Source organism: Bidens hawaiensis, unplaced genomic scaffold, assembly GCF_021521415.1.
Source record: "Bidens hawaiensis isolate Kalapana, Puna unplaced genomic scaffold, B.hawaiensis_p1.1 tig00060333_1, whole genome shotgun sequence".
Classification (NCBI taxonomy): Eukaryota; Viridiplantae; Streptophyta; class Magnoliopsida; order Asterales; family Asteraceae; genus Bidens; species Bidens hawaiensis.
The window spans coordinates 1,830-18,541 of NW_027500888.1; the positions used below are offsets into that span (position 1 = coordinate 1,830).

General features: G+C 38.8%; 1 protein-coding gene and 2 pseudogenes across 2 annotated transcripts; 2 read left to right on the plus strand and 1 right to left on the minus strand.

Annotated features, from left to right (window-relative positions):
• The first annotated feature begins 8,338 nt into the window (after window positions 1-8,338).
• On the plus strand, window positions 8,339-9,966 carry LOC143603021 (sterol carrier protein 2-like). Its single transcript, XM_077079956.1, has 4 exons — window positions 8,339-8,569; window positions 8,647-8,707; window positions 9,538-9,640; window positions 9,744-9,966. Exons 1-4 carry the CDS (start codon window positions 8,444-8,446, stop codon window positions 9,823-9,825), a joined length of 372 nt encoding a protein of 123 aa, XP_076936071.1. The 5' UTR covers window positions 8,339-8,443; the 3' UTR covers window positions 9,826-9,966.
• A 2,998-nt stretch (window positions 9,967-12,964) lies between these two features.
• LOC143603022 (alpha-amylase-like) lies at window positions 12,965-15,107 on the plus strand (annotated as a pseudogene). The gene is made up of 3 exons (XR_013147971.1): window positions 12,965-13,245; window positions 13,973-14,776; window positions 14,853-15,107. The product of XR_013147971.1 is annotated as an alpha-amylase-like (transcript).
• Window positions 15,108-15,184: 77 nt separating this feature from the next.
• On the minus strand, window positions 15,185-16,708 carry LOC143603020 (protein WEAK CHLOROPLAST MOVEMENT UNDER BLUE LIGHT 1 pseudogene; annotated as a pseudogene).
• Window positions 16,709-16,712: the final 4 nt, after the last annotated feature.

Below are 16,712 nucleotides of genomic sequence, written 5' to 3' on the forward strand. Positions count from 1 at the left end.
AAGGCCGAGCATGAGCAACACTTGAGGTTGATTTTGGAATTGTTAAGGAAAGAAAGGTTGTATGCAAAGTTTTCTAAATGTGAGTTTTGGCTTAGAGAGGTTCACTTTCTCGGTCACGTTGTAAACGAGAAAGGAATACACGTCGATCCTTCTAAGGTTAAAGCCATCGAAAACTGGGAAGCGCCAAAAACCCCAACTGAGGTGAGGCAATTCCTTGGACTAGCTGGCTACTATCGACGCTTCATTGAGAACTTCTCCAAGATAGCTCTACCTCTGACCGCGCTAACTCAGAAAGACAAGGTGTTTATTTGGGGCGAGAATCAGGAAGCGGCATTTCAAATGTTGAAACAGAAGTTATGTAGTGCGCCAATTTTATCTTTACCAGAGGGGACGGATGACATCGTCGTTTACTGCGACGCTTCACACCAGGGACTCGGATGTGTCCTTATGCAGCGAGACAAAGTTATAGCGTATGCCTCGCGCCAACTCAAGACCAATGAAAAGAACTACACAACGCATGATTTAGAACTTGGAGCGGTTGTCTTCGCGCTAAAGATTTGGCGCCATTACCTCTACGGTACGAAATGTGTAATCTTTACGGATCATAAGAGCCTCCAACATATATTCAATCAGAAGGATTTAAACATGAGGCAACGAAGATGGGTTGAATTGTTGAATGATTATGATTGCGAGATCAAGTATCATCCGGGGAAAGCGAATGTGGTAGCAGACGCGCTAAGCAGAAAGGAGCGAATAAAAACACTACGGGTCAAGGCCCTAAAGCTAACAATTCACGCAGAGCTCTCTACGCGCATCCGAGACGCTCAGCAAGAAGCCTTGAAACCAGAGTTTGTTAAAACTGAATCCCTTGGGGGTATGATTAAGAATTTGGAACTTAAAGGGAACACTCGATATTTTGCCAACCGCATATGGGTCCCTCTCAAGGGAGGACTGCGCGAGCAGGTATTAAACGAAGCTCACAAGACGCGGTATTCCGTACATCCTGGCGCAGACAAGATGTACCAAGATGTTAAAATGTTGTATTGGTGGCCCAATCTTAAAGGCGCCATCGCGACACATGTCAGTAAGTGCCTGACGTGTTCAAAGGTAAAGGCTGAATACCAGAAGCCGTCGGGGTTACTTCAACAGCCAGAAATTCCCATGTGGAAGTGGGAACAAATCTCCATGGATTTCATCACCAAACTACCAAGGACACCTGGGGGTTACGACACGATATGGGTTATTGTAGATCGGCTAACTAAGTCAGCGCACTTCCTGCCGATTAAAGAAACTGATAAAATGGAAAAGTTAGCCCGACTATATATTCGAGAAGTAGTTTCAAAACATGGAGTCCCAGTGTCCATCATTTCTGATAGAGATAGTCGGTTCACCTCAAGGTTTTGGAGATCATTACAAGAGGGGTTAGGTACTCGACTGGACATGAGTACGGCTTATCACCCCCAAACGGATGGACAAAGCGAACGAACGATCCAGACATTGGAAGATATGCTGCGCGCATGCGCGATCGATTTTGGAGGAAGTTGGGATACCCACCTTCCGTTGGTTGAATTTTCTTACAATAACAGTTATCATACAAGCCTCAAGGCAGCGCCGTTTGAAGCGTTATATGGGCGCAAGTGTAGATCCCCACTGTGTTGGGCTGAAGTGGGCGACAAGCAAATGACTGGTCCAGAAGTGATCCAAGAAACAACAGACAAGATTTTTCAGATAAGGGATCGCCTTAAGGCAGCACGCGACAGACAGAAAAGTTATGCTGATATGAGAAGGAAACCGTTGGAGTTTCAAGTAGGGGATAAAGTACTTTTGAAAGTCTCTCCATGGAAGGGAGTCCCCCGTTTCGGTAAGCGAGGAAAGCTAAATCCGCGCTACATTGGACCATTTGAGATCCTGGAGAGGATCGGTCCAGTTGCTTATAAACTTCGTTTACCCGCCGAACTCGGTGGAGTTCATGATACGTTTCATGTATCCAACCTCAAGAAGTGTTTATCTGACGAAACGTTGATTTTACCGTTGGAAGAAATTCATATTGACAAACAGCTGCACTTCGTAGAAGAACCCATAGCAGTAACCGATTGGAAAGAACAAAAGTTACGCAGAAGCAAAATCAAGTTAGTAAAGGTTCAGTGGAACTCGAGGCGTGGGCCTGAATTCACTTGGGAAAGAGAAGACCAGATGCGCACAAAATACCCACACCTCTTTCAGAACATGGCTTCTGCCAGCAACGTCTCCTAAATTTCGGGACGAAATTCGTTTAACGAGGGGAGAATGTGACAACTGGTAATTTCCCAAACCCATAAGCTAAGTAATCAACCTAATAATTAGGTGATTGTAAATGATAAGCGCGTGCATTTGTTATGTGCGCCCTGCGCGAGCGCGCCATGTTAGTCAGCGCATGCAGTTGTTATGTGCAACCTGCGCGAGCGCACCATGTTAAGAACCAGCGTGAGCATATGTTATATGCGCCATGCGTGAATGATTTGGCTTTATGTTTTATGTAACTTAAACATTATGTTGTCTATGGGTTGACCATCCCGCATGATGCTAAGGCGGGTGCATCCTACATCGTTTATGCGCGTGCGGAAGGGAACTAACCTACCCGCATGGCGGGAACGTTGAGAGCTAGTTTGTCCGAAGCTCCAAGATGGAATTGACTTCAACATGACTGATCACTATGTTGAAATACCAAGACCACCTGGAGAATCTACAAATGAAACTCAAATGTCCCTAACTGCGAGAAGGTTACGCACCTACCCGCAGCAAAGACATGCCCTATACGCAGAAAGCTATGCGCACCAAGTTATACGCGCAGAACACTTGGTCTATTCTCCAGTTAAGGAGATTACTCCCGCCCGAAAGGAAACAGTAGCGTGTTTCAGAGATTTTCCACTTTTTACTGTACACTGACAAAAGTACCTGAAAAAGCACACTGTAACATGAAAAGTCAACTGTCAGCCACCCTATTTTCACCAACCCCAGATCTGCATGTTCTGTCCAAATCAAATCAAAATCTTTTATCCACCACTCCACTCTTAAGTAAATAATAATAACTTCTATACTTTATCATCATTACATTTAAATATGAAAAGATTTCAATCCCCTAAAGCAAGGGATTGTGTTCCCTTGAGTTTGCCTATAAATTTGTAGCCTAAATTATCACCCAAAACACACTTCAAAGAACTACAAACTTGCACTAATCCTTTCCCAAGCATCCGTTGTTTCCAGCTCCGATCCTGTTACTAGGTAAGCCAAGAATATAACCTTGAGACCTACTATCCAACCCTTATATTCTCCTATTTCTTGATCTTAATATATATACTTGTTATTTAATCGTATTCTAGACCTTCGATTCCGAGGCCAACACCAAGAAAACCCGAATCTCGATTAATCCCTTAACAAGAACCACAGGTGAGTCTCACAGCCCCTATTTTCACTGTTTTCACTGTTTTAAACTGCTTTCGGGGCGAGGGACACGTACTTAAATAATGTTTTATCATGGTATACTTACAAGCTATGAAAGCGATTATGTGTTTAAGTTATGTTTCATGATGAGCAATGCAAACGGTTATCTAAGGTTTTCAATGTATGTGCGCTAGAACTCGAGTAAGTGATCACTTTACCATTGGAACTCTAAGGGTAGGGACTGCTGGTTTGATCCGCCCACTCGTAGGGGTCGCACCTCTTTGCATGGACGAGTGCCTGGCATGGGGCAGTACTATGGGGTTGAGCCCGCTCGTAGGGGTCGCGCCTCTTTGCATGGACGAGCGCCTTGTTTTCCGGCACAACGTCTGCGCGTAACCCGCGGGACGGTATCCTTAGCTCGTAGGGGCAATGCCTCTTTGCATGGACGAGCACAGTTTCTCAGAATTGTTCGCGCGTAACCCGCGGGACGGTATCCTTAGCTCGTAGGGGCAATGCCTCTTTGCATAGACGAGCATAGTTTTCCAGAAACGTCTGCGCGTAACTCGCGGGACGGTTTTACGTTATTTTAGCTCGTAGTGGCTGCACCACTTACATAGACGAGCACCGTATCCAGAATTTGTTCACGCGTAACCCGCGGAACGATTTTTATCAGAATATTGTCAGAATTATGTGTTAATACGATTTTACCAAGCAGATGTTAATGATGTTGCCAGAAATGTTTCAGAATGATTTTATCAAGTTACTAAAACTTGTGAACTCACTCAGTTTATACTGATTCAAATGTTTTTACGTGTCTTTCAGGAGATAACTAGGTAGCGCAGGGAGTCACACTTAGAGCACCACACGCTGAACATCTAAAACAAGCTTTTTGGAAGATTTTGGTTTTATCCCCTCGATGCGCACGGTTACCCGCCGCGCAAGGGGATATAGCGAGGAAATCTTCAGTTTTATACTTGGATGTTTCTTTTTGTAATCTTTGAACGATGTAATGTGTTTGTACTAAACTCCTCATGCGCAATAAAAATCTTTGAATGTTTTGCAATGGCCCGTGCTTAATTATCAATCCCCACTCGTGCGCGCCCGGCTGTTTCCGCCGCTCAGGGCCGGGTGTGACATGATATGTTTGAGAAAGCCATCCAACAAAAAGAATCATTAATTGCGTTTCATCAAATTTTGTCAAGTAGGGGTAAATGTGCACCGTACGATCCTAGAAACTGGTTATTGATTGAGATCGTTACGGAGGTCCTTCAAATTTTTAAATCTTGCACAACTAGTTTATCCGGGGTTTACTATCCAACAAGCCCCATTGCTTTACCAAAAATTGCTGTCATGTGCACAAAGTTGAGTGAACTTCATTGTAGGGGTGCACCTTATTTTGATATGGGTGTAAAAATGAAAGAAAAATTTAGAAAATATTTTCAAGAACTACCCGCTGTTTTGACATGTGCTGCTGCGTTAAACCCTTGCATCAATGTTGGTGGTGTTGAAGCTTTAATAGAAAAAATTTGTGATGAGCTAGAGTTAAACGACGATCAAAACCCCTATTATAGCCAAACTTTAAAGAATGCTTTCAACACCACCTTGTCAAACATGTATGATGTTTACCTTACAAAATACGGGTCGTCTTCCCAAATTCATGACTCGTTAAGAGCTGTTGCCCAATCCCAATCCCAAACCGACCGTGAAATGGGGATGTACTACATGATTTGGGAAGACGCCGGTAAACGTCAAAAGGTAAACACCCCAAGCAGTGAACTTGGAAGGTATGGTGGTACCAACTTTGTGAAACACATGACTCCGGATAAATTTAGAAGTCTTGATTTGCTGGCTTGGTGGAGAGGTAAGGAGGATGAGTTTCCGATCCTCGCCGCCATGGCCAAAGATTTACTAACGGTCCAAGCTTCCACGGTAGCTTCGGAGTCTGCTTTTTCTGTTTCTGGCAGGGTTATATCGATTAGGAGGACTCGACTCACTCCACCAGCTGTAGAGATGTCGATTTGCTACAAGGATTACTTGGACTCTTTAGATAGGGCACAACATCAACGCTCACTCGAGGGGGAAATGGAGTATGAGGCGGGCTTGTATGAAGACGAGGTCAATCAAGGACACACTCAACCAATGACCGATGAAGAAGCCGCGTACGACGATTACCTAAGGAATAGCTTGGGATCGGGTAGCGAAGAAAATTAGTTAAAGAAACAGCAAACATGGAGGCAAATAATAAGTAAGAAACAGCAAGTTATTAATGTAATCGTGTCTAAGCATTCTTTAATGTTTGTATTTTTGAGTTACGAATATGCGATAACGATTTAATGTTTGTATTTTTAATGTAAAAGCTATAAATGAAAGTTATGTGTTTTTAATCTTCCAAGCAAAGAACCCTAACAACGAAAGCAAAGAATGGAGTCAGTCCGTTTTGCCTTGTAGTTACCGGTTTGTTTATACTGTGAAAAAATAATGGTTATTTAAAAAAAAAAAAAAACCGGTTAACCTAAAAACCGGTTATTAAAAAACCGGTTAATAAAAAACCGGTTTATTAACCGGTTCTAACCGGTTTCTAAACCGGTCCTAACCGGTTAGACCGGTTAGGGTTTTGAGATACAAAAACCGGTTATTAACCGGTCCGGTTATTAACCGAACCGGTTTTTTTCCGGGCCAAAAAAAACCGGTCCGGTTAATAACCGAACCGGTTTTTTAAAAAAAACCGATTTGTGCACCTCTAGGCGTAGGCCCAAATCAGTCGATAGGTGGTTATTACTTATTAGGCTATTATGAGCCATTAAGCTTATGAGTCATGATGGTCAAGTAAAAACAAAAAAAGGGGGGGAGAATTCCCATAATAGCCCATTTAGAATTAGTGGGGATAATCTTGAAAACACATTATATAAATGGGCTATTATAGGAATTCTCCCAAAAAAAATGTTGTTTCAAAACTGATATCATTTAAACCCGAAGTGGCATTATAGGTGTTAGGCTTTAGGCCCATAATGACTCATTGTTGGGCTTAGAGGCGCACACATAAACCGGTTAACTGGTTCATACCTGATTTTGTAATCGGTTACTAACCTGTCTAGTCCTAACCGATTCTAAACGTCGGTTAGTAACCGGTTTATGTTATGGATTTCAAAACCGGTTATAAACTAGTTAACCGATTTTTTTAATTATTATTTTATTAAATCCGGTTATTAACCGGTCCGGCCTAACCGGTCAAAACCGCTTTTCTAGCCGGTCAAAAAACGGTTACCACCCTACCCGAAAAACCAGTCTAACCAGTTAATGCCCGCAAAAAAAACGGTTAGCAAAATAACCGGTTATAGGCTAACCGATTTGTGCACCTCTAGTTGGGCTAGTGGACCAACTTATCTATATCTATATCTATATTTATACCTAGTTTATATAATGAGAGAGATGGGCAAATTAAAACATTTGTTTTTAAGTAAAGTACACATTATAATACATAACTTACAACCCAAAAAAGCATGTTGAAAAGGGCAATATAGTCTTTTAAAAGTCTTTTAAAAGATAAATATCACGTGCACTTCAAATCATAAAATATAGTTACAATTTTGCCCTCTTACCTTTAATCACATTTTGTAAATTTAAAGAAAACTTACAACACAGCCCTTAATCTTTTACCTATACACTCTTTTCGATTTCACTTTTAACTCAACTTTCTCACGAAATTTTAACGGTCATAACTTTTTTATACGTTAATATTTTTTATAAAGAATTGCACCATAAAAATGAGCATTTTATTATCTTTAATTTAAGTATCATATTGCTATAGTTTATTTCAGTTAAAAAAAACAAGATTTTACGCATGGGTGTTTGCGGTCTGGTTTTGATGGATTTTAAATTAAACCGTTAGTAACGTTTTTTTGTCGTCGAAAACTGAAACCACCCCGTTGAAAATTGAAATCGGTTGGCCAAAAGTTAAAGAAAAAAAGTCAATCGTGAAATCAGGTTTGAACGTTTCACAGTTTCAAACCGTACAATGAACACACATAAACTTGTAATGTGATTACCAAAGTCCGCATTTCCCGCTGTATTACGTGGTCACATGTCTAGTAATTATAAAATACATACAATCGACAAATGTGTATTTTAATATCAATAATAATAACATACAAGCTGCAACTGTTACAAAAATTGCTTAAATTGAGTACCGACCAATAATTAATCGACCTGTAGGAGGGTTTTTACAAAAAGGGTGTGTGAATAATCAAAGAGGATGCCTTTTACTAAGGGTGAACAACTTAACCGTTATAACCGTTAAACCGAACAATAACCGACATAACCGAACCAATAACCGACATAATCGGTGGGTCGGTTTAATGAATTTTTAAAAACCGCCAAACACGGGTCGGTTTTGGTTAAAGATAAATCCAAAACCGTTATAACCGAACCGACCTATTTATTTAACCAACAATATGTTTAATATGTTTGGGATTAACTTCCACCAAACATGTTGTTGGATTATATCATTTTTATGTTTTTGGTTCAAAATTTTTTGAATATTTGGATGATATAATGTCATTATTTTCAATATTGGATTATATAATGTCATTAATTTTTTGAATATTTGGTATTAATATTATGAATTTTATAATTTATTATATTATGTCATGTCATTTTTTGTAATAATTAGTACCAAATTTTTGGGCTCAATTACATTGTTTTGGTTACGGTTAACCGACCCATAACCGACTCATTATAACCTACAAAACCGATTAACCAAAACCGTCATAATGGGTCGGTTGTGGTTATGGTTATCCATTAATCGCCATATCGGTTATGGTTATGAGTTTAACTCAAAACCGCCCCAAACCGACCTATGCACAACCCTACCAATCCGAACAACATAAGCAAACAAAAGATAATGGGCTTACCTTATTGGGTTGCGGTCATCTCCATCCCTCTGAAATCATTCCTCCACCGTTGCATTCAATTCATATAATATAAACCAGACTCTGTTTCAGGTTTTACTTTCATTGGATCCACAATGGCGTCCTCCGATCTCAAATCAGGCGCCCAATTGGACCAAATGAAGACCCATTTCTCTACTGATGCCGGCAAAGCTCTCACTAAAAAGATCGGTCTTGTTTATCAAATCCATCTTGCTCCAAAGGTTTGAATATTTGATTCATTTTCTATTCTAGGTAATTTGAGGAATTGGTGTATCTTATTATTATGTTGATTTTGCAGAAAATTGGGTACAACGAGGAGATTTACGTCGTTGATTTGAAGAAAGGAGATGTTACTAAAGGTATGTTATTTGCTTACTACTATTTCTTTATTAGGGAAATTGCTGCGGTTTATAGGGAGATTTGTTGGAAGTTGATTTTGTTTTTTGAATTAGTTTTCGATTAATTTGATTCATCCCCACTGCAATTTTTTCCGATAATTTATCAGTCTTGTAAATATCGCTGAGTACTGATTCGATTTCACCTAATCCGCCCCTAAAATTGGTACCACTTGTAGAACTCACTAGGCGCTAGTCGACGGTGGGGTAGGGATTTGCGATTAATTGGAATTAATAGGATTAATCGGATTGGAATTTATTTGTAATTTTCCAAATATACGTATTTATATATAAAATTTTCAATTTTGACCGATTTTGATCAGATAGCGAATGATCGGAAACTAGCCTGCGGGGTTAGTAGCGAATCGCGATTAATCGAGGTTAATTGGACGTAGTCGGGATTTTTACAACCATGGGTACCCATCAGAGTATGTCAAAATCAGTATTTGAAAAATAATACTTAACTAGTATTTTGACCCTCGCGTCGGGGTATTAAACTTCAAGATCCTTTACACATATGTGCATAGAAGAGTTGTAAGTTAAGTCTCAAAGTTTGTATAAATCATGAATAGTAGAATATGTGAGAGGTTAGGTATTTGGTTTTTAATATATATATAATTGATAAATTAAAAAAATTGTATATACATATATAGTTTTGAAAAATCACATATAAAATTTCAATCCGGTTAACCCCCTATTAAACGCTAGTATGTATCCCACCGCCAGACTAGGGCCTAGGTCCATGATAATTATTATAATAATTGTAATGGTATCGTTGATTTGCCAACATGTAGGTCCATATGAAGGAGAAAAGCCAGATGCCACATTTTCTTTCACAAATGAGGATTTCTACAAAATTGCCACTGGGAAAATGAATCCTCAAATTGCTTTCATGAGGTATACATGTCCATTATATATTCTAATGGTTAATAGAAAAAACATTCATAATGATTTAAATAATATTGTTTTCTTATATGTTTGTTGGTTCCTATGTGCACAGGGGTAAGATGAAGGTGAAAGGAAGTTTGAGTGCAGCCCAGAAATTCACACCTGACATTTTTCCTAAACCCTCAAAGATGTAATTTAAGGCATGTTACCAAATGCTTGAGCACAATGTATTCCGGTCTAATATATCTCAACAATTTGTTGATGGGAGTGATTTTATTTTATATGTTTGATTGTGATCTTTAGCTTTGAGCCTTTGTTGAATATTTAGTTGAATTTAGTGTTTTTGCTTATGCGGTAAGTGATTGGGTGGTTGGGAGCCTATCGCTACCAAAGGCAGTCAAGGTGTTCACTGTCTGGTTCGTTGGGAAGTTGTTACGAAAGTTGTAGGCTGAATCATTGGCAACGGTTTTGAGAAACGGCAAACCAAACCAATTTGGTTGGTTGGGTCAATCTGTCATGCAAGCTCAACTAGCCAAGACAGTTTTAATTTTGTTTTTGTGATGGCGTTTGTTTAAATGGCATTTTTTAAGTAAATAAATTATAGTAAAAAATGGTTCGTGGATATTTTATGTCTCTACGCTAGTGTGGGTTAGGTTTAGACAACGCAGTCTGACCAGAGTGGGGATAACCTTAATAATAAATAATAAACTAAAACGATATGTTTGGTTTGTAGTTTGCACAACTAGTTACAAGTTCTAAACCGCTAGAAGCCTCTTTTTCAACAATAAAAAATATAGCAGATTCTAACACTACCAAGAAGAATGAGGGTGCAATAGTAAATCTTTAACTTGGATACAAGCATGTGTAAAGTTGCTGGTATGGGTGTAAACTTGCATAATTGCTTGAGATTGGCTCCTTGATTATTGTTTCAACCCTTTCTTTCAATTAAGAATACCTAATAAAAGAAGGGTTGAAACAACCATTAAGAAACAGGTGTGGCTTGGGGGTATGCTTAAGGCGTCTCCAGCGCCGCGTCGGAGTCTTGTGATGATGATGATGATGATGAACAACAGTTAGGTTTAATAAACCAAATATATAAACTGATATAGATAAGGTGGGGGGTAACTTGGCAATTTTAATTACATGGAGTTTGATCAAATCTTTTTCCTCTCCTCACTTTGATTCTTTCCAATTCGGAAAGAAAAAGAATACACTCAATTTGCTCTATGTTCTTTTCCTTTCTCTTGCTTTCCCACTTAAAACTAATTTTCTAATTTCCTCTCCTTTATTTTTCTTTTCATCCATAAGTTAGACTCTGAAACATAATGTAAGAGCATTCACGTTCAAGTAAAAATCTTCTCTAGAATGATTTTTTTATATTTTCCCTCCTGCTGGAAACTCTATTTCCATCTTCAAAATAAAGAGATTTTGCTAAAGTGAATCTCTTAAATAAAGATTCACCATTCAAATATCTAGTATTTAAATGTTCTATCTCAAACATTTCGATTTATACATCAACAATTTGATTTGTACCTGAAACATGAATTCCATCTCTTTCTTTAACGTTTATAATTTTCATCATCATAATCTCCATCTCCAAAATATGGAGATTTTTCTATAATGAATCTCTAGATTCTGGTATAACCTCGCTCGTAACAACATTTACATTGTTGTTTCAAGGTTTCAATAGAGTATCATGCAATAAGCAAGGTAGATTGTACTACACCTCCTAGTTTTTTCCTTACAAATATCGTTGTATACTAACTACATTACACAGATCATTCATGTGCCATGCTATAATTTCACCTCTCTTCTTATGTTCAAGAAACTATATCTATCGTTTGCATTAATTACTCGACCATCAAACACTTAATGTCCCAACAAAGACAGTGGTTGAATATCGTGGCTGGGGATGTGACCGGAGTTGGTGCTTATCATCAGTTCGATTTCAATTTATACCGTTTTGAAGATCTTTTTGGTCAAACCAAAAACTGATCTGAATCAAATTCAAGGCTGGCTCATGTATTATTTAATTAACTATTTTATCATTATTTTGTAATTGAATTGGTTTGAGTTAAATGAGATTAGGCAATTTAATACGTTTCAGTAAAGATGAAATTGTCACTTTTCATACACTTGCACTGAAAGTGGATCATACCTATATCCCAATAACGAAAAGTGTGATAGTTGAGTGAAAAATGTGAACAGATAATTCTACATATATTTTTTTTATTTGTTGAAAAGAAGAAGTCATATCACTTATCAAATATTTCAAGAAGAAGGGAATCAAAGTGATCGTGGACATAGTTATGAACCAATTCTAACAAACTAGCTAACACCTTATTAAACATAGCATTTGTCATATTTAACATATGAAACAATCAATTCCAACAACTGTATAAACCGAAGAGTACGTACTATTGAGAATACATGTTAAAAGGCTCGTACATCTGAAAACTATGTTAAACCAGGACACACGCATAATGTCTATGATAAATATCTCGGTGGGATTATTGCTTGATTATTTTCTACAACCAATCCCATCCACAACCCCTAAAAGTCATACGCAAGAATGTTATCTGGAATCATATCTTTCCCATCAGTGGCGGATTATGCAACAAAAATTGTGCCACTAACGTTGACTAAAAAACCCGGAAGAAAATTTTGTCTGAAATCTTATCTTCGCCTTTAACGACAAGGGAGCCCTTGATAATCCATTGTTAATTATTCCAAGATAATTCTGTCGATGAAAGTGAACTTCTTTTATTTAGACTGTTTATCGTAATTTGTCGGGAATCACCGATAAAGGTTATAGACAGAAGGCAGCTATCAAAAATATTCAATATTCGTCTAATTAAATTGTTATTCATGTAGTAAAAAATACCAAGCCTGTAGTATGAAAAAAAAACATAGAATTAACTACATAATGATGGTATGGTACTGAAATTACATCTTTGACCACCATTATTCATTGATTACAAGAGACAATTTTTATTTACCTTTTAGTATAATATATTTTGATATCTTAACCAAACCTAGCTAATTCAAATCGTAATTCTGTTTTTCTCAATACAGATCCTAAAATCCAAAACATATAATGTGATCAAAATTATTTAATTAATTATATTGTTTTTGTCGAAGTAAAATACATGTATATAAAAGAGTCTAAAGCTCTAAAGGGGTTAAGAAGTACAAGTTAACATAGTCAACACGCACAGGACCGTGTGTTTCACGGAAGATATCATGTAATGTGAACAACAGAAAAAAAAATACAATGATTAATTCAATAGTGTCAAAAGACCAAAGACTTGGCAACTTGCCTTGTTGTTTATGTAATATCTAGCTATATAATGAGTGTTAGTTGAATCTATCATCAAACCAGCAACAAAGCATGAGTGCAAGTAATTTTGTCCATGGTGCGATCTTTGTCGCATGTTTTCTCGTAACCTCGGCCGTAGCAGTTCCTACGTTGTTGTTTCAGGGTTTTAACTGGGAATCATGCAAAAAGGAAGGCGGATTGTACAACTCCCTGGTTGGTTCCATCGATGACCTTGCGGCTGCCGGAGTTACTCATGTTTGGCTCCCGCCTCCCTCCCAATCTGCCGCACCCGAAGGTCTGTCTTCCTTACACGCGACACATTAATTATATTGAGCAAAAGTTATACGGATCATGTTTTATGTTATGTCAAAATTTCACCTTTCATATATATTTAACTGTGTGAAACTATACACATTAATTAATGCACCGGTGCGCCCATTTAAAAAAAATGTTAGAAGGGTATTTTGTTCAAAATATATAAAATTATAGAAGATTTAGAAGATTTCAACATGAAAACTTTAATCCCAAAAGTTTCATGAAATATTTGAAAATTTGATGTCGAAATTTCTCCTTTCGTTTTTAACTATACTTATTGTCATATTGTCCAGTCACACTTTTCGCACCCACAGAGACTGTGACATGAGATCACCACTCTATGTTTGGGTTGTGGGTAATTTATAGTTCATATCAGCAATGTTGCAAAAGTCGCTAGGCGGACCCCTAGGTGGCCAACTGGGGAATTGGGAGTACTTGGCCTTAGTCAGAGAGTACTAGGAGATGGCTCACCGAGAAATCGGCCTAGGCGGGGATTACTCGTTGAGTACTCGGAGCCTAGGCACGATTTTTGCAACCATGGGTGTAGTAAGAAAAGTGTGAAAACCGTCTAAAAGTATAAAATATAGGTAAAATATATGTCATATATTTCCCAAATGGTAGGAAATGTGAAATTTTGGCATAGTGTATTCAATATTTGTTTTAGTTATTGAACTGAAACAACAACATATGTGCTACTACTATTGCAGGATATATGCCAGGCAGACTATATGATCTGAATGCATCCCGCTATGGAAATGAAGAACAACTAAAATCACTAATCAAATCATTCAACAACAAGGGAATCAAAGCGGTTGCGGACATAGTTATAAACCACCGGACAGCCGAAAGGCAAGACGGGAGAGGAAAATGGACCATATTCGAAGGCGGGACCCAGACGACCGCCTCGACTGGGGGCCATCTTTTATTTGCAAAGATGACATCGATTACTCCGATGGAAATGGGAACCTGGACACGGGAGAGCCATTTCCACACGCCCCGGATATCGACCACCTTAACCCAAGAGTCCAAAGCGAGTTATCCGATTGGATGAATTGGTTAAAAACCAATATAGGCTTCGATGGGTGGCGGTTTGATTTCGCAAGAGGGTACTCTTCGAGTATTAGTAAAGTGTATATGACGAATACGTCTCCTGAGTTTGCGGTCGGGGAGTATTGGAACTCGACGACTATGGGGCCCGACGGTAAGCTGGCATACAACCAAGATCAGCATAGAAATGAAATAATGAAGTGGGTGCAAGAAAGTGGTGGTGGTTTGTTAACAGCTTTTTTACTACAAAGTTTATACTTCAAGCAGCTGTGGAGGGTGAGTTGTGGAGGTTGATTGGCCCAAACGGTAAGCCACCCGGGCTGATCGGGATCTTGCCTGAAAATGCGGTGACGTTTATTGATAATCATGACATGGGTTCGACCCAAAGGATGTCGCCATTTCCTTCTCATAAAGTTATGCAAGGATATGCATATATTCTAACCCATCCAGGCACCCCTTCATTGGTAAGATTGTAGCACATTTACTGTATAATTGAATGTTTCAATATTGTTAACTGTTTGTTTTACTTATGTTTTGTAGTTCTATGACCACTTCTTTGATTGGGGACTGAAAGACGAGCTCACGAAGTTATCTGCGGTGAGATCAAGAAACGGGATCACTGCAACGAGCCAAGTGAAGATATTCGTGTATGAAGCCGAGCTCTATGTTGCAAGTATTGATGAAAAAATCATGGTCAAAATAGGGCCAAAGATGGATCTTGGAAACCTTATTCCTGATAATTTTCAACTTGCTACTTCAGGAGAACAATATGCAGTATGGGAAAAGAAACCTTAAATAGTATGTAATATGTAACTATTATGGCAATAAAATCTAACAAAATATGTTACATCCACAACAAAGAATCAGATCATTTATGTTGATGTGCTGTTCTTGCTTGAATGCCCTTTCTTCCTGGTGAAAAACATAAAAAACCTTGGGAAAAACGAGCGTCGCTTTTTCTTTCGCTTTACTTCACGAGACGATCCAATCCCACTACTATTCGCTTTCATGTTTTCGGATTTCCATGTTTTAAGCTCCTTCTCGAACTCCGTCTTTCCTTCGTTGGCCATTTTGGATCGTTGCATAGTGGTTGAGAGTTGCTCTTTTTTTGAAGCAATGCCCGAGTTCACTTGTTCAAGCTTATTTTGAGCTTTTAACTCGTCTTCTTTTGCTGTATTGACTTGTGAAATGGCTTCTGACACGCGTGTGTTGGCTTCATCTTCGGCTTCCTTAACCTTCCGACTTAGATCATAATATTCCTCGACGGAAAGAGTAACCCCGGACTCGGGTTCACTTTTGTTGTTCCTAGCCAACTCGCTCTCGTGAAGTGCACTAATCGTTCCGAGTGCCAATCTTTCTGAAGAACGGATCGCCTCAATCTCCTTCAAAGCAGCATTTAGTTTACTAATCATATTGTTTTCACTTTCTTTTGCTTGATCTGCAGTTTCTTTCGCTTTTTGCATCTCTTCTTGTGCTTTTTCAGCCCGCGATTTGGCTTGATCCGCTTCTTCAGCCGCCTTCTCAAGTTGGCCCGGAAGCTGCAAAGCCTTTTCCCGTGCTTCCTTTTCTTTCATTTGAAATTTTTGAACTTCCGACATTGTTCGTTTTATATCAGCTTCAAGTGACTCAACCGAACTGTGCGCAAGCCCTTTCTTTTTCCTAGCCGCAATTAGTGTTTCCTTCTCGTTTTCTAGCTCTGTGTTCAACGAATTTGCGTTTTGTTTTAACCGGTTAACTTCTTCGGTTAATTTTTCAATATTATTCTTCACTTCTTCGAGGTCGGTTTTGGCTGAATCGATCTCTGATTGTATATCTTTATGGTTTTCCTCCTTGTAAGTTGCTAACTCGACTTTTAATCTTTGAAGCAAAACCGCAGCAGTATCGATTTTTGACTTTAGATCTCCGATTTCATCGATCTGTTCGTTGACTTTCTCTAATTCTTCTTCCGACCGCTTAACTTCTTCCTGATTCAAAGCTTCTTGTTCTTGATCCATAGCTACACCGGCTCGATTTTCTTCCGCCTCCAAATGAGCAGCTTGAGCCGACTCAACCGCCTCTTTTATCGTCAACTGCTCGACATTTTTCTCAATTTCTTTTGCATTAAACTCAGCCTCCCCTGCATTCTTTAATGCTAAATCGCGCTCAGACAGAAGCACAATGTAATCTTCCCGGAAGTTTTCAAGGTCAGTTTTGACCGTTTTGAGTTCAGAAACTGCGGATTGGTGTCGAGCCTGTGCAACTTCTAATTGTGTCTTTGCAGCAATGCTAGATTCATCTTCAATCCCTTGTTCTAATTCTTCAACTCGAAGTTTTGCAAGTGCAGCGTCTTGTTTTGTTTGTTGTTCTTCGGTTTCTGCTCTTTCTAGATTCAGTTTCAGTTCTTCTAAAAGCCTCTTTGCG